General features: G+C 60.9%; 1 protein-coding gene across 6 annotated transcripts in view; it reads right to left on the reverse strand.

The window, feature by feature from the left end:
• The window catches only part of PLEKHM2 (pleckstrin homology and RUN domain containing M2), a 93,627-nt gene that overhangs the window by 24,087 nt on the left and 44,836 nt on the right, over positions 1-24,704 (reverse strand). For 4 of the 6 annotated variants that reach the window (XM_075906323.2, XM_075906325.2, XM_089773149.1 and 1 more), the window contains 7 exons: positions 20,964-21,070; positions 19,483-19,592; positions 12,409-12,508; positions 11,476-11,563; positions 9,142-9,328; positions 6,702-6,761; positions 1,342-1,549 (listed from right to left, as the gene is read on the reverse strand). In XM_075906323.2, the coding sequence (XP_075762438.2) occupies positions 1,342-1,549; positions 6,702-6,761; positions 9,142-9,328; positions 11,476-11,563; positions 12,409-12,508; positions 19,483-19,592; positions 20,964-21,070 (860 nt within the window). The remainder of the gene's footprint in view (positions 1-1,341; positions 1,550-6,701; positions 6,762-9,141; positions 9,329-11,475; positions 11,564-12,408; positions 12,509-19,482; positions 19,593-20,963; positions 21,071-24,704) is intronic. The other 2 variants (XM_075906324.2, XM_075906326.2) reach the window with 1 other exon arrangement.

Raw genomic sequence — 24,704 nt, forward strand, 5'->3', positions numbered from 1 at the left:
TACCAAAGCCTGCCCGTGCCCGTGCGTGGAAACCAGGATCTCCCTGGTGAGCATTTACACCACCCCCGGGTTACTCCTCAGACTCGCAGGGAAATGCTTCTACTGATCAAGTGAGTCGGATGCCAGGCAGAGGAGGAAAGTGCAGAGGTGTATCTGCAGAGCTGAGCGGGGCAGGAAACAGGCCTTTCATCCACGGGCCATATTGCATTCGTCCGCTCTACAGGTGGGGAAACCGACTTGCCCAAGGACACAGGTGAGACTCTGGGGCAGAGGCTGAAAGAGTCCAAGTCCCCCGACCCTATTCTGAGCATGGGGCTCCCCTCCCTTTGGCCAAGCATCTGGCACGTTGCAGCCTCTCTACTTGGACTCAGAATATTCCCAGCTTCTATGCTGGGCCTCTCAAGAAAGAGGACGGTGAGATGCTTTGGGCCCGCTGTTCTGACAAGGGAGGCTTCATTCCCCGACCATCTAAAACAGGGAGCTGGGAACGAAGAGCCACCTGCAGTTCAAAGCTGCTTCTTTCATGCCCTGTGCTGGCAGCAGGAGGTACCATGAGCTGACACAGAACAAAACGGACAAGGACTCTGAATGGTCTTAAAGCCCCTGGGCAAAGCCATGACAAACAGGGCTGGTCTCCAGTTTATGGGGCGATGTGCGTGGATGTGCAGTGCCTCTCGCTGCGGAACCCCACGACACAGATCCAGTTTCTAGATCCAGACCCCCTGATTTTCTCAGGGTGCTGTGGTGCCCCGTGACTGTGGAGGGCGAGTTCAGGGGGCTCCTGCCACTGACCTCCGCAGGCTCAAAGGCAGGGTAGCTGCCAGGAAGGGCCAGACACCTCTGACTGTTCCTGTAGGTTGGGCTTTGTGGGCCAGACAGCCGTTTCTAGGCACAGACGAGTCTGAGGCAATTAGCCGATGCTGTCGGCAGGAGGTTCAGAGCCGCAAAGGGAAGACTGCTGTGGCCCAGGCTCAGCGCACGGTGCTGTGCTGCAGGAGTAGCAGGGGAGCACAGCGGGAGCATGTGCCAGCCCTGCACACTCCGAGGCTGGACAGTCGGCGCCCGGGCACCACCAATAAAACGTGTTTTCGGAGATTTCGTTCTGGAGCCCCGGGTCCAGCCTGGGTCTCTAGAGTGCAAAGGCCATGTTTTCAAGAGACGTCTGCACTGACACCAGTGGGGCCTGCTGGGTGCTGAGAGCTTTGGTCCCAGAGGTATAGAACAAGACCCCAGAATCTCTGCCTGAAGTAGGTCTTCTACTCCCACACTACTCGCCCGTGGCCACGTGAGAGCACATGGCAAACGCCAGCTCCCTCCCGCAGCCGGGGGCGTGGCACCAACCTGATGACTTCCAGCTCCGTGCCGCTCTCCAGCTGCTCCAGCGGGGAGGCAGAGTGCGCAGGGGTGGTTTCGGTGGAGGACAGCACGGCCGCTGTCTCCGCGTTGAAGGGGTTGTAGCGCTGCGTGGGGCTCTTCGCAGAGGCCTTGCTGCCATTCGGACCAGAGGCCACGGAGTGCGGGCAGCTGAGAGTGTCCGTGAGGTCCCCATCTGGGAAAGAAGAGAGGGGATCCCGGTCAGCTGCGGCCACTGGAGCAGGGATTCCAAACTGCGCTCTAGACCTCAGCAGAGCAAGGCTGCACCCAGGGTGCTCAGTGCAGACGCGCGCTTGGGCGCAAAGCATCCAGCGCTCACTAGTCAACCTGCTCATTAGGGTCAGCGTTCGGAAGCCTCCTGCAGGTCGCGAGAGGGCCCAGGTGGGGCCCAGTGTCCCCCACAGAGCCAGGGATCCATCCACCTGTCCCAGCACAGAGAACAAAGGCTGAGCTGGATGCTGAGCCAGTGGTGCCTGAAGGCTAGGCAGGGACAATGTGCTCAGCTCCACCGTGCTCCTCAGGGAATGGCAGCTGCACCGGGGGAGCAGCCTGCAGAGGATGGAATCAGAGGTTTGTGCCCCCCCCGAGCTATCAAGCGCTTCTAGCCTCAGGCTGGCTCCGTGGGCGGAGGGCCATGCACACACATACAGAGCTGTCACCCTCCCAAGCTGGGGATGTGAGACCTGAGGAGCAAGCGGATTACTGCAGGACTGTTCTCTGAGCTGCCATGCAAAACCGAGGGATGCCAGGGACCAGGGAGCCGCTGCAGATGGAGCATCGTGCTCCCCGTTTAAGGACACAGACCTTAATGGACTGCACGCACAGTGCCACGGGCCCACCTAGAACAAAAGGGCCCTTTCATCCTCCTAGGTACGGGCATTTAAAGAATGCTAGAAAGAAAATCTTCATGAATGTCACCAATTTCCTGATGAGCAAACGGGGAAAGTTCGGAAAAACCACCTGAGCGGAGGTAGCCAGTTCGTGAAGGGACAGCACCGGACAGAGCTGCCTTCTCCCTCGGGAGCTCACCGCCCTTTGCTTTGGCTAGGGCAGCTAGAGATTGCAGCGGACGCTCCTAGAACACAGAGCAGGCTGGAGGTGTGGAGAGAAACGCAGCACGTACCCGGCATCAAGTGAGAAGAAACAACGTGGAGAGGCAGAAACGTCTTAGCGCAAGTTTTGGAGCCAAGAATGGGAGTGGCCAGAAGATCCAGGCAGTTCTGACTTGTGGGTTCATGCAATTCTCGCTCAAGTCAGAGAAAGGCACGTTGCCACGCCCACAGAAGCACTGCTACTGCCCACGGCCCGGTAAGAATCGATGTTCCTGGAAGCAGGAACTCCACGAAAGTATTCGAAGGACATGAATTGTAAGTGAATTGAAACAAGAAATCCGTTCAGCAAACGGAGGTAGGAGAGAAGAGTCCTTTCGATGCAAGTTCACTGCAGTGAGGTCTCATCAGTCCTGCAAAAATGGACCCGTAGGATTGAGACTCCACCCAGGCCCCAGGCCGTCTGACTGCCATGGGCGGCTCCATGGCCCCAAGGATCATGTAGGCAGCACAGATCTCACACAGCCCACACAACCCCAACCTGTAGCTCTCAAGCCACTCGAGGCTATTTGCTCAGAGGAATGTGGCTCGAGGGGGAGGGGAAATGGATTAGAGCAGGGGGCTGGGAGTGTCTGGCTCTAGGGGGAGGATTGGGTTAGAGCGGGGGGGGGCTGGGGGTGCCTGGCTCTAGGGGGAGGATTGGGTTAGAGCGGGGGGCTGGGGGTGCCTGGCTCTAGAGGGGGATTGGGTTAGAGCGGGGGGCTGGGAGTGCCTGGCTCTAGGGGAGGGGGGGGATTGGGTTAGAGCGGGGGGCTGGGAGTGCCTGGCTCTAGGGGAGGGGGGGATTGGGTTAGAGTGGGGGGCTGGGAGTGCCTGGCTCTAGGGGAGGGGGGGATTGGGTTAGAGCGGGGGGCTGGGGGTGCCTGGCTCTAGGGGAGGGGGGGATTGGGTTAGAGCGGGGGGCTGGGGGTGCCTGGCTCTAGGGGAGGGGGGGATTGGGTTAGAGCGGGGGGCTGGGGGTGCCTGGCTCTAGGGGAGGGGGGGATTGGGTTAGAGCGGGGGGCTGGGGGTGCCTGGCTCTAGGGGAGGTGGGGGATTGGGTTAGAGCGGGGGGCTGGGGGTGCCTGGCTCTAGGGGAGGGGGGGGATTGGGTTAGAGCGGGGGGCTGGGAGTGCCTGGCTCTAGGGGAGGGGGGGATTGGGTTAGAGCGGGGGCTGGGGGTGCCTGGCTCTAGGGGAGGGGGGGATTGGGTTAGAGCGGGGGGCTGGGAGTGCCTGGCTCTAGGGGAGGGGGGGATTGGGTTAGAGCGGGGGGCTGGGGGTGCCTGGCTCTAGGGGAGGGGGGGATTGGGTTAGAGCGGGGGGCTGGGGGTGCCTGGCTCTAGGGGAGGTGGGGGATTGGGTTAGAGCGGGGGGCTGGGGGTGCCTGGCTCTAGGGGGAGGATTGGGTTAGAGCGGGGGGCTGGGAGTGCCTGGCTCTAGGGGAGGGGGGGATTGGGTTAGCGCGGGGGGCTGGGGGTGCCTGGCTCTAGGGGAGGGGGGGGATTGGGTTAGAGCGGGGGGCTGGGGGTGCCTGGCTCTGGGGGAGGGGTTAGAGCGGGGAGGAGGGGGGCTGAAACACCTTAAACTCTAAGTCTTCACGGATGCAGAATAAGGCAGCCAACCCAGATGTCATATTTCAATTCCAGGGCAAAAAGAGAATCAGCAGGTACCTGGTTTACACTGTTTCCTCAAAGGCTAGTTTGCCAGGCTGAAGCAATTGTTCTGAGATACGAGTGTTTTTGGACCTCTCATATCTGCAGTCTGGGACAGACCGGAATTTTTAGAAGTATGAAAAAGTCATAATCTTTATAAGTAAAAAAAAAAAAAAAAGAGGAAACCATAGCAGAGATCAACCAGCTGGAGTGAAACAGGCACTTCAAATTGTGCTAATTTACTTCTCAGTTCAGTTTAAACAGGACACAGTAGCGCAGTAGTGCCAAATTTAAAATACATGGTGGGGATGCTTTTCTTAGTGTGAGAATATGACTGTATTTTCAAAGGGTTTTTTTTTTTAATTTGATGTTTGTTCCTTGTCAAGTTCTCTGAAGATCTATGGACAGGCCATGAATTTTTTAAGTGACTAGAGACTTTTTTATTGTTTTTTGTCCAAAATGTCCTGTAACATTATTTTTATCACTATGTTTCGTGTGCTCTATCTATGAATCAATAGATAAAAATAAATATATCGTGCGTGGCTCTTCACACATTATCCACCGCTATTTTGGCTCTTCGTCTCTAACTGGTCATAATCTGCACTATTATGTAGCCCATGCTTCCTATTTTAAAAATGCAATTCCTATTCTCGGCGTTTGCAAAGTGCATAGGGAACAAACCCCATTGTTATAGTGGCACGAGCCACGTGAACTGATCACAACCTCCTCAACAGCTGCTGGGTTGCCATAAGATGAAACCTTGGATGATGCCTTGCTGGGGGACGGGGGTGGTAATGATTGATACAGCCCCATGCCCACCAACTACACGCCCAGCACACACCAACACCAACACCAACACCAATGCAAGCCATCAGGAGCGATGAGCCAACATCAAACCTCCAGCAATTCACAGACACCTCAACCCTCATTTCTTCCATCCAGGGGAACCAAAGGGCCCAATCCAACAATTATGGCTAAGTTACATAGTTCTACATCCAGGAGCAGTAGTGGGTAAGCGTGGGGGAACACTGGCTTTTGGGGGAGATCACAGTTCCAGCACCTCTCAGGAGGAAATGCTAGCAAAACCAATGGATGCGGGAAAACACATACAGATTATTTCATTCCAGTCTTGGCAGGAGGGTCAGAATCGCAAACGTGGTTAGTACCCGGGCTGCAGAGAACTCAGAAGCAAGGCCAGCCTCTGTGTTAACCACATGTGACCGCAACAAGAAAAGGTTTGGTGGGTTTGGGTTTTTTTTGCAGCCACTCAGCCTGTGCTCTGAAAACCAAAGAGTGTGTCTCTTGTGCTTGGAGAGAGAGGTTTATAGAGAGGAGAGAACGCTAGAGACCAAAAGCCATCCTAATGGAATTCAAGCAGATCTTTACCCAAATGCTGTATGAGGTTTGGTTTGAGGAGGATAACACAAAACAATTTCAACTGAAGGAATCTATCAAGGTTTTAATTAGAAATAACAAAACCAACCCCCTGTATTTCCTTCATGGGTAAAGAGGGCAGATTTCCTAATCCAATTGCATATGAAGAACACGCAGAGCTGTCTAGTTGTGCCTTCATGTGAGCAGAGTGATGTGTTCCATGCAGAGAAAGGAGAATAGTTTCCTATAAAATGGAGATGTGCCTTTCCTCTAAGAAACAGAGACTGGTGAAAGCCAGGCTTAAAAAGGAAAGCAATGGCCAAACAAAACAAGGCCATTAGCTGAAAGTTATGGCTTCAATAGGTATTTTAACCCAGGAGGGAATCATGGGTCAAGGCCTATCAAGGGAAGAAAAAAAATGCACCCAAAAGCAAACAAAAATTCTATGAAAAGTAGAATTCAATCTGAAGCCATTTTCAAGATTCTGTTGGTTAACTGATGAATGTAGCTTTCTGGCACACAACTCTTAACACACCTGCTCTTTACCACATGAAGGAAATGTAGAACGTGCTGTATTGAGAAGGAACACAGTAGTACTTCAGTTTGTAACTGCCTGATACATTTGGGATACTCCTTGATCACTGTGTCAACTTCACGTCAGGAGTATTTAAGAGGGTTTTTTAAATCTTTTTAAAAGGTTCCATTATCAATCCAGCTCTCGTGGTATATTAGATAGTCATTTTATTAAACAAAGCCAATTTCACTTGATAGAAACTTCAGCAACAAATATCCTGAACATACTGTCTTAAAAAAACTTAAAAAACAACTAATGGTCCTGCAGCAGCTTAGAGACTAACAAAAAATGTAGATGGACCGTGAGGTTTCATGGGCACAATCCACTTCTGGTCAGACACAATTGGCAGGTACAAGTGAAACATGAGTCAGAGCCAGGGGAAAAAGTCACAACATTTTGTGACACAGTCATGTGAGAATCCCTAGTAACTGGAGGGACACCTCAAACACACCAGCCTACAGAATAGGTGACACAGACGACAGACGATCCATTCAAAACAGATCTTATTTCTGCTGCCACAGAATTCCATCAAGATTAGAATATTTGCTCTAATTAAAAAAAATCAATTGCATGCAGCAAGCTTGATACGGAAAGGAGGCAGAAAAGAGAAATATGGTAACAGGTGACTATGTCCCACCTTCCCAGACTGTGCTGGGCATGGACGGCACTGCAGGAAAGACATCTCCATAATCATAATCTACAAAAATGAGGGATAAAACGGAGGATTAGAAACAAGTAACAGGGAGGGATGGGGAACATGGGAAGCATGTAAACGGTGGGGGGGGGGGGGGGGGGGGGGGGGGGGGGGGCAGAGTTAAGAAAACAATAATCTGAAAACAATGAAAAACTGATTAGGAAACATGGTTGTAGAAGGAAGTTTGCCTTCCTAAGTATTGCTATTGGGATTACAGTAGCTTCTAAAGCCCTCCGCAGAGTTCAGGGCCCCTATACTAGGTGGTGTAAAGTTAAAATTGGAAAAACAATTACTGAGTAGCATAACCTAGTGGCATGTGCATTGAGGTGAGGCCCTGGAATTCCAACCCCCCGAGTTGAGGGATCAGCTTGCTGATTACTTAGCCTCTCTTTGCCTTAGTTTCACCACTTACACTTGTACTGTGAAGTTTAATTCAGTGACATTTACAAAGCCAGCAGTTTGACCAAAGGGAAGAACTGGTCCTTTGATCAAGCTCACAGTAGTGGCTTGCAACGATTAGTAGTGAAACAATTAATAAGTTAATGTCCAATTGTCACAGTTCTGCTTTGGAGTGAACAATTCACTGAGCTGAATGGGGGCTGGTCACACACCAGACATGCTGCGTCAGGCCCATGTAAATAACATCATATGCTAATGGTGCATTCCATCAAAGGGTTTGAAAGTACTTTAGAAACCGTTAGCTTACTGAGTCCCGTACCTCATTGTGGGAGGAAATGGGGCAGTATCATCCCTGTCTACAGATGGGGAAACTGAGACTCAGAGCCGAGACGTCATTAACCTGGGCCAAACTGCTAGCGGCTGGGACTCTCAGTTCCCATTTCTAAACCAAACTCTCAGCTTCTTGTGAGTTTCAACCTCACAGCTGTATCACCTGCACTTAACGCTTAATGTTACTGGAACAATTTATTAACCACTGGGGCCATACAATGGCAGTATCCAGGGGTTTGAGTCCATTCGATTATGCCTGGACCCAGACAAGTTCTGCCGAAGTCTCGGCTTGACAATGCCCTGGCCGGATTGATTTAGTTGGAGTTGGCCCTGCCTTGAGCAGGGGGCGGGACTTGATGACTCCTGAGGTCTCTTCCAGCCCTGGGATTCTATGACAGGGCAGGAGATGGGTGACCTCTACGGTGGAGACACGCCATGCCAGTCGTTTGGGACAAGTCTCCAGGACATGACAGAGAACAAGGGCCAGGAGAGCAACGCAAACCAACTGGTACTGTCATGTCTGCCCCCTGACCTTCACTGCCTCCAACCTGTGCTGCTGGGGCTTTCGGCATTTTCTCTCCCTGCCCCACGACAGTAGCAACAGGCCGTTCAGAAGGCTGCGGGGGAGCTGAGGAAATACTTAGTTAAAATTGGCGTGAATTTTTTCTACTGCCTAACGGGGCCACCCTCCTCTCTTAAAACCTGTAAATATCCTTGTTTCTATTTTGCAAATGGACAATAGTGGCAGCAGAGAAAACCAGCAAAACATCCCAGCCCTGGATGCTGTACCCAGAGCCTCCCAGCACAGGGCCTGAGGCAAGGTCCCCCGCCAGCTGGATCCTGGCTTCGTTTTGTGGGGGAAGCCCAGAGGACAGGGCCTTGAAAAAGACTAATGCTTGGAGTTTTCTTTGGGATCAGCCCTTAAAGAGCCATTTTAACCCACCAGGCCGGTGCAACTGCTGCACAAGAAAACTCTGTAGACAGACGGACCCAAATGCCACATTGAAGCCGGAGCCCTATGCTCAAATATGCTCTGGCTTTTGCTCTTCAGGATTGAAAGACGTAGCTGCTGAATGCAAGGAGGACAAGCAAACCCTGTCTCCCTGCAGTCAGTGCCCAAGGTCAAGTCGATCTGTTGGAGCAATTAAACCAGGGAACCTGGGATTTAGACAGAATTGGAACCTTGTTGCTCCACCTGTCCTGCTGGAGAATTTCATGGAATAACAGAGTTCCTGGACAAAACCTTTCTCTTCGATCTAGGCAGGAGGCACTGGCAGCTTGGATCAAGATGGAACAAAGCATGCTGGGGCATGTAGTCTCCACTGGCCATGTCTGTATGCAAGACTGATGTGGCTCAGAGTGCAAGCTAAGGGCCCACTCCTGGCTGCTACAATCAGACCCTGTTCCCACAGCTTGTGTCTCATCTGGCCCTGTGGGTTGTGGCCCTGTTTGTAGCAAAAATGGGCCAAGCACAACACTGATATATGGGAGACCAGGGGGGCACTGCCTGGCTACAAAGCTTTCATCATGATCCCAGCGAGAAGAGATGCCAAAGAGACCTCCTGGCCCTGGGAGCTTTGCCGCAGGACTCAGATTCTTGTGCAGACAGAAGCAGCACGACCGCCTGACGTCCCTGAGCCCTCTGGCCACTTACCCTCACTTGATGGCGCAATGGCGCTGTCGTCCCACTCCAGATTGGTCGAGGTGACCGAGTTGAAGGAGTTGAGCGACAGGCTGTCTGAGCCGTGGATGGAGCTGGGCAGGCGATCCTCAAAGTCCAGCAGATACTGAGGCTTGTAGTAATCTGGCATGTACGGTGCCAGGTCCAAGTAGGGGGCATCCTGAGAACAGATCCACAGAGACGATAATACACTTCCTCTCGCCGTGCAGCCCGGGCAGCCCACGTGCAGCGCGAGGTCAGATGTGCAAATAGCCGGGCTACCAATGGTCACTGAGTGAAGTGATGCCCCGAGGCGGCAGCATTTCACTGCCCCGGCCAGTCGCACCGAGCCAGCTTCCACCACAGCTAGAAACCTGCACATCGATCCCACCCAACCTGACCCACAGGCCCCCCCACGGCGTGGCTGGCGCTGCTCAGGCTTGCCGCACCTCCGCCATTGGACTGCTGAACGGGACAGGCTGGGGAATAAAGCAGTGAAGGTTCCCTCCTAGCTGGGTCCCTGAGCCACAGAGGGCGTCCTAGGGAATATGAGCCCGACTGAGTTGAATCGCATCTGCATGGAGCTCTACCTAGCGACCCCGCTTGGGGCCCACGCACTGAGGAACCGGAAGTGACTTGCTGATGCAGCAGCCGGCAGCTTGTTTCAGCCAGACGCTGGAGGATGCAGCGCTGCAGGAAGTGCCAGCTGCAGAGTGGCTGAAGGGAGAACGCGACCCAAATGCCCCGCCTCAGACGGACACAGGGAGTGCGGTTCCCAGCAGAACTCGCCCTCCATGTTTGGGCCTGGTGCTCTGGCCAAGCCATCGGGCCCATTGCCTCTCTCCCCTTTCCGCAGGGCTGGCGTGCTCTGCGCGTTGTGGTGGGATGGCCAGGCAGCCGAGTGGCTCGCGGTGCCCAATGCCCAGCATGGCAGCCCGGGGACCAGCATCCCTTCCTCCCTCCCCTCCAGGAGCCGTGTCCACGGGGGCTCTATCTCCTCTTTCGACCCTCACTTGTCCCCACAAGTAGGGATTTGGGAACCTCCATGTTTGGGCCCTAGGATCCCCAGCCTGGAAACCCTTCAGGGACTGGTTGTCGTTGGTCTTCTCCTACGTGAGCTCCATCCCCTCTCTCTGCGAGGCTCCCGGGGAGCTCACACGCAGTGGTATCCCTCGACTCAGTCTCTGCCTCTCCCCCCGACCCCCACGTGCTGTGCCTCCTGCTCCACACCCTTCCTGCTCCTGGCGTCCTGTGCCACCTGTCTCGGGCGGGGGCGCCGAAGGACAGGGACAGCGTGTTTCGCTGCAGCTCTAAAGCAACGCCTGGATTAGGGGGAACTAGATTTCCCCGGCCTTGCCCGGGTCCTTCAGACGATTCAGTTGGGCTTTTCTTTATTTCAGTCAGTGCTCTGGGGCGGGACTGGGGAGGAGGGGTTCAGGGTGCAGGCTGCCCAGGGAGAGGGGACAACCCCCGCCCTCTCTCACCTCAGCCAGCTGAAAAGCACCTCTCCATGGCCGCTGCAGCTCCAGTAGGGTTAGCTGGGGGCAGGGGGCATGTCCCCTGGCTGGGACAGTCCAGGTTTGTCTGTCCCCTGCACTCCCCAGCCAGAGTGAGGAATGGAGCAAATTGGACACTTTCCCCTGGCTCCCTGATGAAGGGGACCCGCCAGCCGTGTTTCCACACAAACTGGGAGGGGAAACCAGCAGCCCCCTTCCCTCCCTAAAGGGCACCTGGCGGTGGGAGGCGTGGGGCTGTGGCAGTCCCCGGCCTGGGATCCTGTCTCTCTTCTGGTGGGCTTTGTGCACCCCCATCCGCAGGGCTCGAGAAGCTCCAGTCTCCTGGCCCGGGGCGAGGCGATTTCAGCTGCGCCCTGTTCCTTCGTGGCTCCGGCGCATGCGCAGTGCGGGGCTGGCGAGTGGCTTTCGCCGCTGTTTGTCAAGCCCTGCCCATCCGAATCGGGGCCCTGCTCTGGGAAGAGGAAGCTGTCTCCGGAGCGTGGTGAGTCCTGGCTCCCGCGCTCCAAGCAGGAGCTCTTGGCCATGCGGCTGGTGGCAGACGGACTCGCTCCCTCCCGTCTCCAGCAGATAAGAGCCCTTGGTCAGAGCTGGGCAAACATTTCCCGGAGCAGAAGCCCCCATCCCTTGCCCAACGTGACGGCCCAGGGCTGCCTGCGCCCCCCAGGCCCAGGGAGCAGAGCGTCCCATCCCTGAGGGTGCGTCTCCCCAGCAGCCCCGGGGACAGACATGAGGCAGGGTTCGTTACCCCCCCCCAGCCTTGTCCTGCCTTCCTCCCCAGCCGTGCAGACAGGGAGACAGGAAGGATTCTCACCAGGTCCAAGTCAAAGCGAATGAATTCCAGCCCAGATACCAGTGTTAGGAACAAGGTCAGGTGATCGTGACTGCAGACCAGGGCATTCCTGTGACAGATAAAGCACAAGGACCTTAAGCTCTGGCATGGAGACCAAAGAGCTGCGAGTGTCGCCCCCAAGCATGTGAGTGGGAGTCAAGACACAGCCCACCCGTCCGGCTTCCGTGGCGTGACCCTGAGCTACAATGGCAACAACCTGAGACTCGGGCTAAGCGGGATGCTGTCGTCTCCAGGCTTCTCTTCCACCTCGGGGCCAGTGTCCGAGGCCAGCCAGGGCGGCCTGGCTGTGCAGGCGGCGGCACACTTCTCCTGCAGAGCGACACATTTCTCTTTCCTGAGTTAAGATCCGCCATTGGGGCGAGCCACGAGCCCTGTCCTCGGGATGCGAGAGGCAGACGGGTGATCTCCGTGCGATTCCCGGGGTCAAGAGACAGCTACTGCACTTACAGCCAAGAACCCGGAAGGGGAGCTTTCTCTGTCAAACGCACAGCCCACATGCTTACCCAATGGCCTGGGTCCATGGCAGGCCCTGAGCACCCCTCCCCAGTCAAAGCAAAAGAAAAGCCGTGTCCAGTGCCCTTTGAGGGTCTGTGGAGAGGCAGGGACGAGAGGAACAGCCACCAAAGACAGAGGCAGCCAAGTGCAGGTGACACAGCGCAGGCGCGCGGGAGCGAACACGCTTGTGAACACCTCCGTGCCGGGACGCGGCCACGCCCACGTGCCGCCTGCACAGCTGAGCCCGCTGCCACCGCTGTGAGCACCCGGCATTTCCACAGCGCTCGGGGGAGGGAGTGGAACCTGACTTGTGCAAAACGGAGTTTAGCTTCCTCAAAGGAAAACAACCAGCAGCAGCGGTGGAGGCAGCTGGCCAGGCAGAGAGGATCCGCTACTCACTTCACATAGTACTTGTGCAGCAGACTTAGATTCTCCTGAAACAGCCGTAAGTAGCTCTCCAGTGAGTTCTCATTGAGGGCCAGGTACAGCCAAGCTCGACCTGAAACAAGCATCAAATGTGATTTATTAGCAGACCCTGCCTCCCAGAGCCGGGCAAATGTGGGAAGGTAAGAAAGAACTAACCAGTTATTCACTATTTAAAAACCCAAACAGTTTGCTGATGCTGTTCAGGCCCCGTCTGCATTCAAATGCCTTGAGTCAATCGGCTCCCCGGCGGGAATGCTCCTGGATGCCGGGAATTTAAGAACGTGTCAGAGGAAATGAAGTTTGGATTTCTGAGCGGGAGCGTTCGCAGCGGCAGCCACATGCTGAAGAGCTGAGCTCAGCCAGCCAAGAAACAAACAATCTCATGTGACCTACAAGTCCAATCAAAAGCTAAACCAGCTGCTGTTTCAACAGGGGCCAATGCCAAGGAACGGCTCAGGCAGGGTTAACGGCCACTCCCTAAACCCTTGCAAACGAGGAGCAGGCGGTGCTGGAGGACAATGTGAGCGCCACGAGGGGGCTTCACCTGAGGGCCAAGGATGCAGCTCAGCTCAGCTCTGCTCTCCTCGGCCCCCGGGTGGGGAGACAGGGACGGGCTGCTGAGCGGGGGCCTCCCAGCAGCACTGGAATTGCAGCCAGCACTCTGCTTTGGAAACGCCTGGCTCTGAGCTTTGGGGGCAAACCCCAGAAGGGGGCACTCAGGAGACCCCAGTTTTCTGGTGCTGTGAAACCCTGCACTTGGATTCCCCAGTCTGTATTTGCATGGTTCAATCAGGTCTCAGGGTGCTTATGTCCAAAGCTGAGGGTCCAACGGGGGGGACTGAGCATCCCACTAAGGCCTGGTTACTGGCTTGCCGAGTTCTCAAGAAAACGTTCTCCTTCCAGGTCGTCAAACAGCCTGTGCTCCCTGGGGTCACCACACAAGGGCTCCCTACAGCCCGGGAGGACAAGGCGGCCAAGGGACAGACTGATGGCTGTACAACAGGGTGAGAATCCTAGAACCCTACAACTGGAAGGGCCCTCAAGTCCAGCCCCCTGCCCATACGGCAGGACCCAGCACCATCTAGTCCAGGGGTCTCCAACCTTTTTACACCCAAGATCACTTTTCAAATGTCAGGGCAAGCCACGATCTACCCCCCCCCTTCCCCAAGACCCTGCCCCTCTCCAAACCTTTCTGCCGACTCCCCATTGCTAATGGAAACTCACTGTTAATTACATCATTACGCCTGAGCCACGTTGCTAGGGCTGCAGCCGGGAGAACGGTTTAATTTCAATTATGAAACAGACGAAGCGTTTTCACGTGCTCAGGGTAGTCGATCAAACTTCATTTTAAATAAAGTGAAACATTCGGTCCAACACAAACGGTTTCGCTGTTTTCGTTATTGATGGGCGAGGTGGGAGCCTGTTTGGGTCGGGGCCACTGACCCACAGGAAATCACACACAAGAGAGAAGCAAAAAACCCTCCTCGCAAACCCCCAGCCCCCACTGCTGTGGCCCCGCACCGCACTCCCCGGAGCCGCAGCCCTCCCAGGGCAAAGGGACGGGGCAGGAGGGCTGAGGTGCAGGGCTCCCCCAGGCCAGATTACTCTTCAGGGCTTCTGGACTTCGTGGATTTGGGGGACCCCCTTAGGCTCTGCGGTGAGAACAAAAGCGGGTTCAGTGTGAGGGACAGGGGCGCAGGATCCGGGAGGGAGTTTGGGGGCAGGAGGGGGCTGGGACAGTAACACAGAAAAGGTGAGAGGGTGAGAATGCAGCAAATAGCTAGTTGAGCAGAGAAGCAAAGGAGGGTCTGTCTACACTACCCTCCTCGTTCCAACTACCGGGTGATGTAGGCAACCGCACTTGCAAATGAAGCCCGGGATTTGAATTTCCCGGGCTTCATTTGCATAAGCGGGGAGCCGCCATTTTTAAATGCTGGCAGTTCGAACCCCGTGCATTTAAACCCGGTGCCGGCAGTTCGAACTGCCACGAGGAGTACAGCTAGTTCGGATCAGGAGGGCAGTGTAGACATACCCGGAGTGGGGGGGAACGGCAAGTGCAGCTTCTGCAAAGGAAAATTGTAACCCCGCCCACTTCTTCCCTCTGCTCCAACAGCGCTCCCCTCAGCCCCATGATCCTCCCCCACCTGATCCCCTGCATCCCCATCCCCTCACTGCAACCCCTGCCCCTCCCGTCCTGCCCCCGCCTGATCCCCTGCATCCCCCATTCCCCTCACTGCAACCCCTGCCCCTCCTGTGCAGCCCCCGCCTGATCCCCTGCATCCCCCATCCCCTCACTGCAACCCCTGCCCCTCCCGTCCTGCCCCCGCCTGATCCCCTGCATCCCCCATTCCCCTCACTGCAACCCCTGCCCCTCCTGTGCAGCCCCCGCCTGATCCCCTGCATCCCCCATCCCCTCACTGCAACCCCTGCCCCTCCCGTCCTGCCCCCGCCTGATCCCCTGCATCCCCCATTCCCCTCACTGCAACCCCTGCCCCTCCTGTGCAGCCCCCGCCTGATCCCCTGCATCCCCCATTCCCCTCACTGCAACCCCTGCCCCTCCTGTGCAGCCCCCGCCTGATCCCCTGCATCCCCCATCCCCTCACTGCAACCCCTGCCCCTCCCGTCCTGCCCCCGCCTGATCCCCTGCATCCCCCATCCCCTCACTGCAACCCCTGCCCCTCCCGTCCTGCCCCCGCCTGATCCCCTGCATCCCCCATCCCCTCACTGCAACCCCTGCCCCTCCCGTCCTGCCCCCGCCTGATCCCCTGCATCCCCCATCCCCTCACTGCAACCCCTGCCCCTCCCGTCCTGCCCCCGCCTGATCCCCTGCATCCCCCATCCCCTCACTGCAACCCCTGCCCCTCCCGTCCTGCCCCCGCCTGATCCCCTGCATCCCCCATCCCCTCACTGCAACCTCTGCCCCTCCCGTCCTGCCCCCGCCTGATCCCCTGCATCCCCCATCCCCTCACTGCAACCCCTGCCCCTCACGTACTGCCCCCGCCTGATCCCCTGCATCCCCCATCCCCTCACTGCAACCCCTGCCCCTCCCGTCCTGCCCCAGCCTGATCCCCTGCATCCCCCATGCCCCTCACTGCATCCCCTGCCCCTCCTGTCCTGCCCCCGCCTGATCCCCTGCATCCCCCATCCCCTCACTGCAACCCCTGCCCCTCCCGTCCTGCCCCCGCCTGATCCCATGCATCCCCCATCCCCTCACTGCAACCCCTGCCCCTCCCGTCCTGCCCCCGCCTGATCCCCTGCATCCCCCATTCCCCTCACTGCAACCCCTGCCCCTCCTGTGCTGCCCCCGCCTGATCCCCTGCATCCCCCATCCCCTCACTGCAACCCCTGCCCCTCCCGTCCTGCCCCCGCCTGATCCCCTGCATCCCCCATCCCCTCACTGCAACCCCATCCCCTCCCATCCTGCCCCCGCCTGATCCCCTGCATCCCCCATGCCCCTCACTGCATCCCCTGCCCCTCCCGTCCTGCCCCCGCCTGATCCCCTGCATCCCCCATGCCCCACACTGCAACCTCTGCCCCTCCCGTCCTGCCCCCGCCTGATCCCCTGCATCCCCCATCCCCTCACTGCAACCTCTGCCCCTCCCGTCCTGCCCCCGCCTGATCCCCTGCATCCCCCATGCCCCTCACTGCATCCCCTGCCCCTCCCGTCCTGCCCCCGCCTGATCCCCTGCATCCCCCATGCCCCACACTGCAACCTCTGCCCCTCCCGTCCTGCCCCCGCCTGATCCCCTGCATCCCCCATCCCCTCACTGCATCCCCTGCCCCTCCCGTCCTGCCCCCGCCTGATCCCCTGCATCCCCCATCCCCTCACTGCAACCCCTGCCCCTCCCGTCCTGTCCCCGCCTGATCCCCTGCATCCCCCATCCCCTCACTGCAACCCCTGCCCCTCCCGTCCTGTCCCCGCCTGATCCCCTGCATCCCCCATCCCCTCACTGGAACTCCTGCCCCTCCCATCCTGCCCCCGCCTGATCCCCTGCATCCCCCATGCCCTCACTGCAACCCCTGCCCCTCCCGTGCTGCCCCCGCCTGATCCCCTGCATCCCCCATGCCCCTCACTGCATCCCCTGCCCCTCCCGTCCTGCCCCCGCCTGATCCCCTGCATCCCCCATCCCCTCACTGCAACCCCTGCCCCTCCCGTCCTGCCCCCGCCTGATCCCCTGCATCCCCCATCCCCTCACTGCAACCCCTGCCCCTCTCGTCCTGCCCCCGCCTGATCCCCTGCATCCCCCATGCCCTCACTGCAACCCCTGCCCCTCCCGTGCTGCCCCCGCCTGATCCCCTGCATCCCCCATCCCCTCACTGCAACCCCTGCCCCTCCCGTGCTGCCCCCGCCTGATCCCCTGCATCCCCCATCCCCTCACTGCAACCCCTGCCCCTCCCGTCCTGCCCCAGCCTGATCCCCTGCATCCCCCATCTCCTCACTGCAACCCCTGCCCCTCCCGTCCTGCCCCCGCCTGATCCCCTGCATCCCCCATCCCCCCACTGCATCCCCTACCCCTCCCGTGCTGCCCCCGCCTGATCCCCTGCATCCCCCATCCCCTCACTGCAACCCCTGCCCCTCCCGTCCTGCCCCAGCCTGATCCCCTGCATCCCCCATCTCCTCACTGCAACCCCTGCCCCTCCCGTCCTGCCCCCGCCTGATCCCCTGCATCCCCCATCCCCCCACTGCAACCCCTGCCCCTCCCGTGCTGCCCCCGCCTGATCCCCTGCATCCCCCATGCCCCTCACTGCATCCCCTGCCCCTCCTGTCCTGCCCCCGCCTGATCCCCTGCATCCCCCATGCCCCTCACTGCATCCCCTGCCCCTCCCGTCCTGCCCCCGCCTGATCCCCTGCATCCCCCATGCCCTCACTGCAACCCCTGCCCCTCCCGTGCTGCCCCCGCCTGATCCCCTGCATCCCCCATCCCCTCACTGCAACCCCTGCCCCTCCCGTCCTGCCCCAGCCTGATCCCCTGCATCCCCCATCTCCTCACTGCAACCCCTGCCCCTCCCGTCCTGCCCCCGCCTGATCCCCTGCATCCCCCATCCCCCCACTGCATCCCCTACCCCTCCCGTCCTGCCCCCGCCTGATCCTCTGCATCCCCCATCCCCTCACTGCAACCCCTGCCCCTCCCGTCCTGCCCCCGCCTGATCCCCTGCATCCCCCATCCCCCCACTGCATCCCCTGCCCCTCCCGTCCTGTCCCCGCCTGATCCCCTGCATCCCCCATGCCCCTCACTGCATCCCCTGCCCCTCCTGTCCTGCCCCCGCCTGATCCCCTGCATCCCCCATCCCCTCACTGCAACCCCTGCCCCTCCCGTCCTGCCCCCGCCTGATCCCCTGCATCCCCCATCCCCCTCACTGCAACCCCTGCCCCTCCCGTCCTGCCCCCGCCTGATCCCCTGCATCCCCCATCCCCTCACTGCAACCCCTGCCCCTCCCGTCCTGCCCCCGCCTGATCCCCTGCATCCCCCATCCCCTCACTGCAACCCCTGCCCCTCCCGTCCTGTCCCCGCCTGATCCCCTGCATCCCCCATCCCGTCACTGCATCCCCTGCCCCTCCCGTGCTGCCCCCGCCTGATCCCCTGCATCCCCCATCCCCTCACTGCAACCCCTGCCCCTTGCGTCCTGCCCCCGCCTGATCCCCTGCATCCCCCATCCCCTCACTGCAACCCCTGCCCCTCCCATCCTGCCCCAGCCTGATCCTCTGCATCCCCCATGCCCCTCACTGCAACCCCTGCCCCTTGCGTCCTGCCCCCGCCTGATCCCCTGCATCCCCCATCCCCTCACTGCATCCCCTGCCCCTCCCGTCCTCCCCCGCCTGATCCCCTGCATCCCCCATCCCCTCACTGCAACCCCTGCCCCTCCCCTCCTGCCCCCGCCTGATCCCCTGCATCCCCATCCCCTCACTGCATCCCTTGCCCCTCCCGTCCTGCCCCCGCCTGATCCCCTGCATCCCCCATCCCCTCACTGCATCCCCTGCCCCTCCCGTCCTCCCCCCGCCTGATCCCCTGCATCCCCCATCCCCTCACTGCAACCCCTGCCCCTCCCCTCCTGCCCCCGCCTGATCCCCTGCATCCCCATCCCCTCACTGCATCCCTTGCCCCTCCCGTCCTGCCCCCGCCTGATCCCCTGCATCCCCCATCCCCTCACTGCAACCCCTGCCCCTCCCGTCCTGCCCCCGCCTGATCCCCTGCATCCCCCATCCCCTCACTGCAACCCCTGCCCCTCCCGTCCTGCCCCTGCACCATCCTTCACCCCCCCCCGCGAGCCTGTCCCCCAGTGCACTGAGACTCGCCGCCCGGCCGGGTGCAGCGGGGCTCTCTGGCCGCACACAGCCCGTGGGGATCAGCGTAACGGAGGGTCAGGTCACAAGGAGGAGGGAGACAAATCGCTCGCCGTGGCCTCTGAGGACAGGCCAAGCAGCGAGGGAGGCTGAGGCTGGACTGCGCTGCCTGGGGGCTGTGGAGTCTCTGTCTCTGGGGATATTGCGGAGCAGGTTGGACTAACCCTAACCCTAACCAGTTCTCAGGTCCTATGAGTCATAGCCCTGTCCCCAGCGCACCGCCTGTGCCAGCCCCCAGCCCCCCCAGAGCCGGAGGCAAGAGCGGGGACACTGCGCGTCTCTTCCCCTCCAGCCAGCAGGTTAACGAAGAGGGGCAGCCGCCGGGGGGCTGCCCTTCCCCGATCCAGCACAGCTTGGCGTTCAGCCCGCCGAGGCTGCGCCACGCTCCAGCTGGGCTGCATGGAAGAGGGGCAGCCGCCCGGCCAGCTGGTCGTGGCGATCACCCCGAGGGGTGCTGTGGTGGCCACGGATCTAGCCCATCCCTGGCAGGCGTCTGTCCAACCTGCTCTTCAATATCCCCAGAGATGGAGACTCCACATCCTCCCTGGGCAACTTACTCCAGCGTTTCACTGCCAGACAGGCAGGGAGTTTTAGCCTGTGGGGCTCCTGCTTCTCTGCCAGCCGGGATGCAGAGCAGGCTCTTGACCACACAGCAATTCAGACCAGCTCAGATCCCAGGCAAAGGAGCAGAATAAAATACTCACTGCGCCCCACATTGGTAGCCACGTGCTGCAGCACCTCGATTTGTTTGACGGCTTCCCTGCGGGTGAAATGAACAACCAGCACCCAGTAGCCCAGCGAGAGATCCTGCAGCCTAGAGCAATGGGAACAGAGAGGGCAGCTAAGGAACAAGGCAGCACTTCCGGCGTCTTGCCTGAGGGGAGTGAAGGGAGGCGAGTGCTCTCCACAGTCCAGCGCCCCGCTGCGCCGGCCGGGCTGAGTGTGGGTTTGGGGAGCCCCTCCCCCAGCGCCCCGCTGCGCCGGCCGGGCTGAGTGTGGGTTTGGGGAGCCCCTCCCCCGGTGCCCCCCTGCACCTGGCCGGGCTGTGTGTGGGTTTGGGGAGCCCCTCCCCCGGTGCTCCCCTGCACCTGGCCGGGCTGAGTGTGGGTTTGGGGAGCCCCTCCCCCGGTGCTCCCCTGCACCTGGCCGGGCTGAGTGTGGGTTTGGGGAGCCCCTCCCCCGGTGCTCCCCTGCACCTGGCCGGGCTGAGTGCGGGTTTGGGGAGCCCCTCCCCCGGCGCCCCGCTGCACCTGGCCGGGCTGAGTGTGGGTTTGGGGAGCCCCTCCCCCAGCGCCCCCCTGCACCTGGCCGGGCTGAGTGTGGGTTTGGGGAGCCCCTCCCCCGGCGCCCCGCTGCACCTGGCCGGGTTGAGTGTGGGTTTGGGGAGCCCCTCCCCCGGTGCTCCCCTGCACCTGGCCGGGCTGAGTGTGGGTTTGGGGAGCCCCTCCCCCGGCGCCCCGCTGCACCCGGCCGGGCTGAGTGTGGGTTTGGGGAGCCCCTCCCCCGGCGCCCCGCTGCACCTGGCCGGGCTGAATGTGGGTTTGGGGAGCCCCTCCCCCGGCACCCACCCTGCACCTGGCCGGGCTGAGTGCGGGTTTGGGGAGCCCCTCCCCCGGCGCCCCCCTGCACCTGGCAGGGCTGAATGTGGGTTTGGGGAGCCCCTCCCCCGGCGCCCCGCTGCACCCGGCCGGGTTGAGTGTGGGTTTGGGGAGCCCCTCCCCCGGCGCCCCGCTGCACCTGGCAGGGCTGAATGTGGGTTTGGGGAGCCCCTCCCCCGGCGCCCCGCTGCACCCGGCCGGGCTGAGTGTGGGTTTGGGGAGCCCCTCCCCCGGCGCCCCGCTGCACCCGGCCGGGCTGAGTGTGGGTTTGGGGAGCCCCTCCCCCGGCGCCCCGCTGCGCCGGCCGGGCTGAGTGTGGGTTTGGGGAGCCCCTCCCCCGGCGCCCCGCTGCGCCGGCCGGGCTGAGTGTGGGTTTGGGGAGCCCCTCCCCCGGCGCCCCGCTGCGCCGGCCGGGCTGAGTGTGGGTTTGGGGAGCCCCTCCCCCGGCGCCCCGCTGCGCTGGCGGGGCTAACGCCAGCCCTGGATGGCCCCGGGCTCTGCTGCCCCGGCTGAAGCGGCTGCCTGCAGGCATGGGGCTGGGCCTGGCCGGGAGAGACCCACACGCCGCCCCGCGCGGGCGAGCTCACCCGTAGAGCAGGGCATGGTCCAGGTGCTCGCACAGTCGCTGCAGGACCGTGTCGTGATTCCGAATTGCTGGAGTCTCGTCCTCGCAGGCGGCGAAGTAACTCTGCAACTGCGGGAGACGGGCCGGGGTCAGCGAGTCCCGTTCAATGCGCTCCGGCCTCGGGCCCGATCCATCCCTCCCAGTAACCACCCTGCCCCAAGGCAGCCACGCGCCTCTCGCTCCCTCCCTGCAGCTGCAGAGCCGGGCAAACAAGCACAACGGCCTCAGACCCCAGGAGCCGGCACAGGCCACGCACGGGACGGCCTCTCCCCGACCCGCCTGCCCCTCGGCCTGAGCAGGCCACAGCAGGCGTGGCAGCTGCCTCCGCCAGGGCAGAGACGTGCACAGAGCAGGGGGCTGAAGGGGACGCTGCTGCCTGTGTCCAGCCTGGCCATTTAGTCGCCGGGCTCAGGACACTCGCCCCTCCCTTCAGGGGATGCTGAACAGACAGGATGGAGCAGGGCGGAGCAGCCGCCCACTCCCCCTCCCACAGCCCCACCGGCTCCCATGTCTCTGGATCAGCCCAGGGAACGGCTGGACCTTACGTCCCCTACCTGGGAGGACAACTGACCCCGGGAACCGATTACGTGGGATCCTGCTCTGGGCCCCCCCGCACCTGGGGATGCTGCTAGCAGGATCCAGTAACCCCAAGTTACTGCTCCTGGCTCTCACAGCATGTGGGGTGGCCAGTTCCTGCTGCAGCCGCTCCTGCCCACACAGCGGCCACCTGCTCCTGCCCTCGCCGGGGCCCAGCTCCTGACTCCCGTGGGCCTGAAGCAGCCCTCTGCTCCGGGTGCCGGCTGATCGGTTAGACGCAACAAGCTCCTGTCCCCAGGGCCGTCCTCAGGTGCGCCGCTGACCCGAGTGTGTGCACAAAACCGGCCCCACGCCAGCCTTGCCCCTACTCTGGGCCTGCCCCACTCCCCACAAAAGCCAACAAACTCCCTCCATGCTGCCCCCCCACTTTGTGGAGGTGGGGTACAGGGTGGGGGGAGGGGCACCCTGACATCAGCACCCCTTCTTCCCATGCCCTGCACAGCAAGCAGGAGGCTCCCAGGGGGAGGGGCAGCTCCGAGGCAGAGGCAGGAGCGGCACGGCAGTGCGGGGAGGGGCAGCTGACGCGCCGGCACTTGACAGCCTCCTGGCCAAACCGGTCAGGATCCCATCAGAGGCGCCAAGATCCACCGGGAGATCCCGGTTGAGGGGCTGGGGACCGCTGGGCTAGCTGCTGGCTCTGCCCTGATGGGCTTCAAAAGGCAGGCGGAGTCTCCGAGTAGCGGCCACACGGCCACAATGCTCCGGTCAGGACAGCCTGCCCCGGGCTTGGGAGAGACACTCTGAGGGCCACGGCCTGGCTTCAGCATCTGGCTCCAGCTCAGTCTGCCCTGGGAACAGTCTCTGGGGACAGGCTGTCGTTGCTCACCCTCACTAAGGAACCGCTCGGAGCCCGCCTGTGGCCCACAGCCTCCACTAGGGCACAGGACACACGGAGGAGGCTGCTGTGTCCTCCACACCCTGGCAGCATGTCAGAGTCACAAAGGTCAGAGCAGCCTGGTGTGGCTGGTTTTGGCCCCTCTCTCCCCTGATCTTTCCAGCCACTAAAGACTGTCACCTCTAATGAGCACACAGGCAACAGACACCCAGCAAGCAGCAGAGAGAACCAGGACTGACCCACAGCTGAGTCAGTCGCCCGACACGGCCCACAGCTGAGTCAGTCGCCCGACACGGCCCACAGCTGAGTCAGTCGCCCGACACGGCCCACAGCTGAGTCAGTCGCCCGACACGGCCCACAGCTTGTTTCCAAGAGCCCCCCGAAGCACTGGGAGGAAACGAAATAATCCCCCGGCGCATGCTCCCATTTCGGAGCAATGCAGCTCCACGTGCTGCTCCACGGGTGTGCGGCTGGACATCTCCTAGCGAACAGCAAAGCCTGCGCAGGGCTCCAGCAGGGTTCGAAATGGAACGGTGCTTGCCTGGCTCCAGGCCAAGCCCTTCCAAAGGCTCCGGACGCTCGTCTCTACAGAGGGTGACGATACTTCCCGGTGCTGAATAGGGGCACCTGGGAAAAGGGCTCCCCTCAAGCGCGCTCCGGGGCGATCAGTCAGACCAGCCAGCGCCCACCTGCGGCCCAGGGAAGAGCCCGTCAAGCTGCACTGTCGGAATGACCTCGTCAGGCTCACCCTGGGAGAGGCGCTGCACCCACACTCAGATACCCGTCATATGGGGCGGGTGACTGACCGACAGCCTCCCTGCCTGCTGCTCTGTGCCCTCCATGCCCCCTGCACAGACCCGCCCCTCGTGTGCCCAAGGCCAGAGGGGACGAGGGTCTCAGGCTTGCCTTCCCAGATTTCTGGCCAGATCCATTGCAGCAGGGAATAAATGGGAGCTGACAGCTCCTGCTCCCTCCACCCCCATCCCACGGGGCTGAGTGCGAACAGTGTGGAAAGGCCAGAGGCAGCGGAGGAAGGAGGAGCCAGGCTGCTGGTGAGCTGAGGGCAGAGCAGGGAGAGGAGAGCGGGAGGGGCTGCACGCCAAGGGCCCATGGGAGGGCTGCACAGCGGAGGGGCTGCCGGGGGAGAGCCGGCAGGCAGCAGGCCGAGGGGGACGAGCAGCGCTGTGGGCAAGACAGAACAGACGGCAAGGTGCCCGTTTTCACACCGCTGGGACACTGGTAGGAGGCCTTAATGCAGGGTTGGGCCATGACAAGCGGGGCCTGGTCCCCGCTCTGTGACCAGCAAGACGGATTTCTCTGGGGCTCTGGTCCCACGCGTCTTCCCGGAGCGGAGCTGTTCTCAGGGTCTGTGCTGCTCTGCCCTGGTCGGGACCCCGGCTCTGCGCCTTCGCTGGGGGAGACCAGCAGTTCTGGCACAGAGGGCCGGCCGGCCAGCACGCTGCCATTTTCAGCACAAGGGCAGGGGTGGGCTGGATGCAGCCCACCAAGCGGGTGGATCTGGCCCACGTCCACCCTGCCGCTCCCCCGCCCCCAGGCCGATCGAGACCTGGGAATGGGGGAGTGCGCCACGTCTCCTCTCCTCCACCCCCAGGCCCTTCCCAGCAGCTGAGAGGCATGGGGAGGGAGGTGAGGCTCCTCCCGAACTAAGGGTAAAGCTTCCCATCAGCCCCCCTCCTGGGGTATCTTCCTTCCTTCCTCCCTCCCTTCGTTCCTTCCTCTCTTCCTCCATCCCTCCTTCTCTTCCTTCCTCCCTCTCTCCCCTCCTTCCTTCGTCCCCTCCCTCCTTCCTCTCCCTTCCTTCCTGCCCTCCCTCTGTCCACCCTTCCTTTCCTTCCTTCCTCCCTCCCCCATTCCTCTCTCTTACTTCCTCCCTCTCTTCCTTCCTTCCTCCTTCCCTTTATTCGTTCCTTCCTTCCTACCTTCCCTCTGTCCTCTCTCCCTCCTTTCCTTCCTCCCTCCCCTCTCCCCCCACTATTGGCCTGGGAGCAGAGGAAGTGCAGGGTGTTCAAATCAGCTGCTGGTTCTCTCGAGGCGCTGGGTGCCTCTGGCAGGGTGGGGGGCAAAGACTTCCCATGCTCCCCCACCCCCAGGCCAATCAGGGTCTGTGGGTGAGGCACTCAGAGTCTCCTGGCCCCACCCCTTCCACCCGAGGCGCCGCTCTGTCTATTTCCAAAATTCCCAACGAGGCCGCTCCTTCAAAAATGGCTCCCTCCCTCCCCCCCGGCTCACGGGGATCTCTGGGCACTGAAT

The sequence above is a fragment of the Pelodiscus sinensis genome, chromosome 24, assembly GCF_052426305.1.
Source record: "Pelodiscus sinensis isolate ZL-2025 chromosome 24, ASM5242630v1, whole genome shotgun sequence".
NCBI classification, from domain to species: domain Eukaryota; kingdom Metazoa; phylum Chordata; order Testudines; family Trionychidae; genus Pelodiscus; species Pelodiscus sinensis.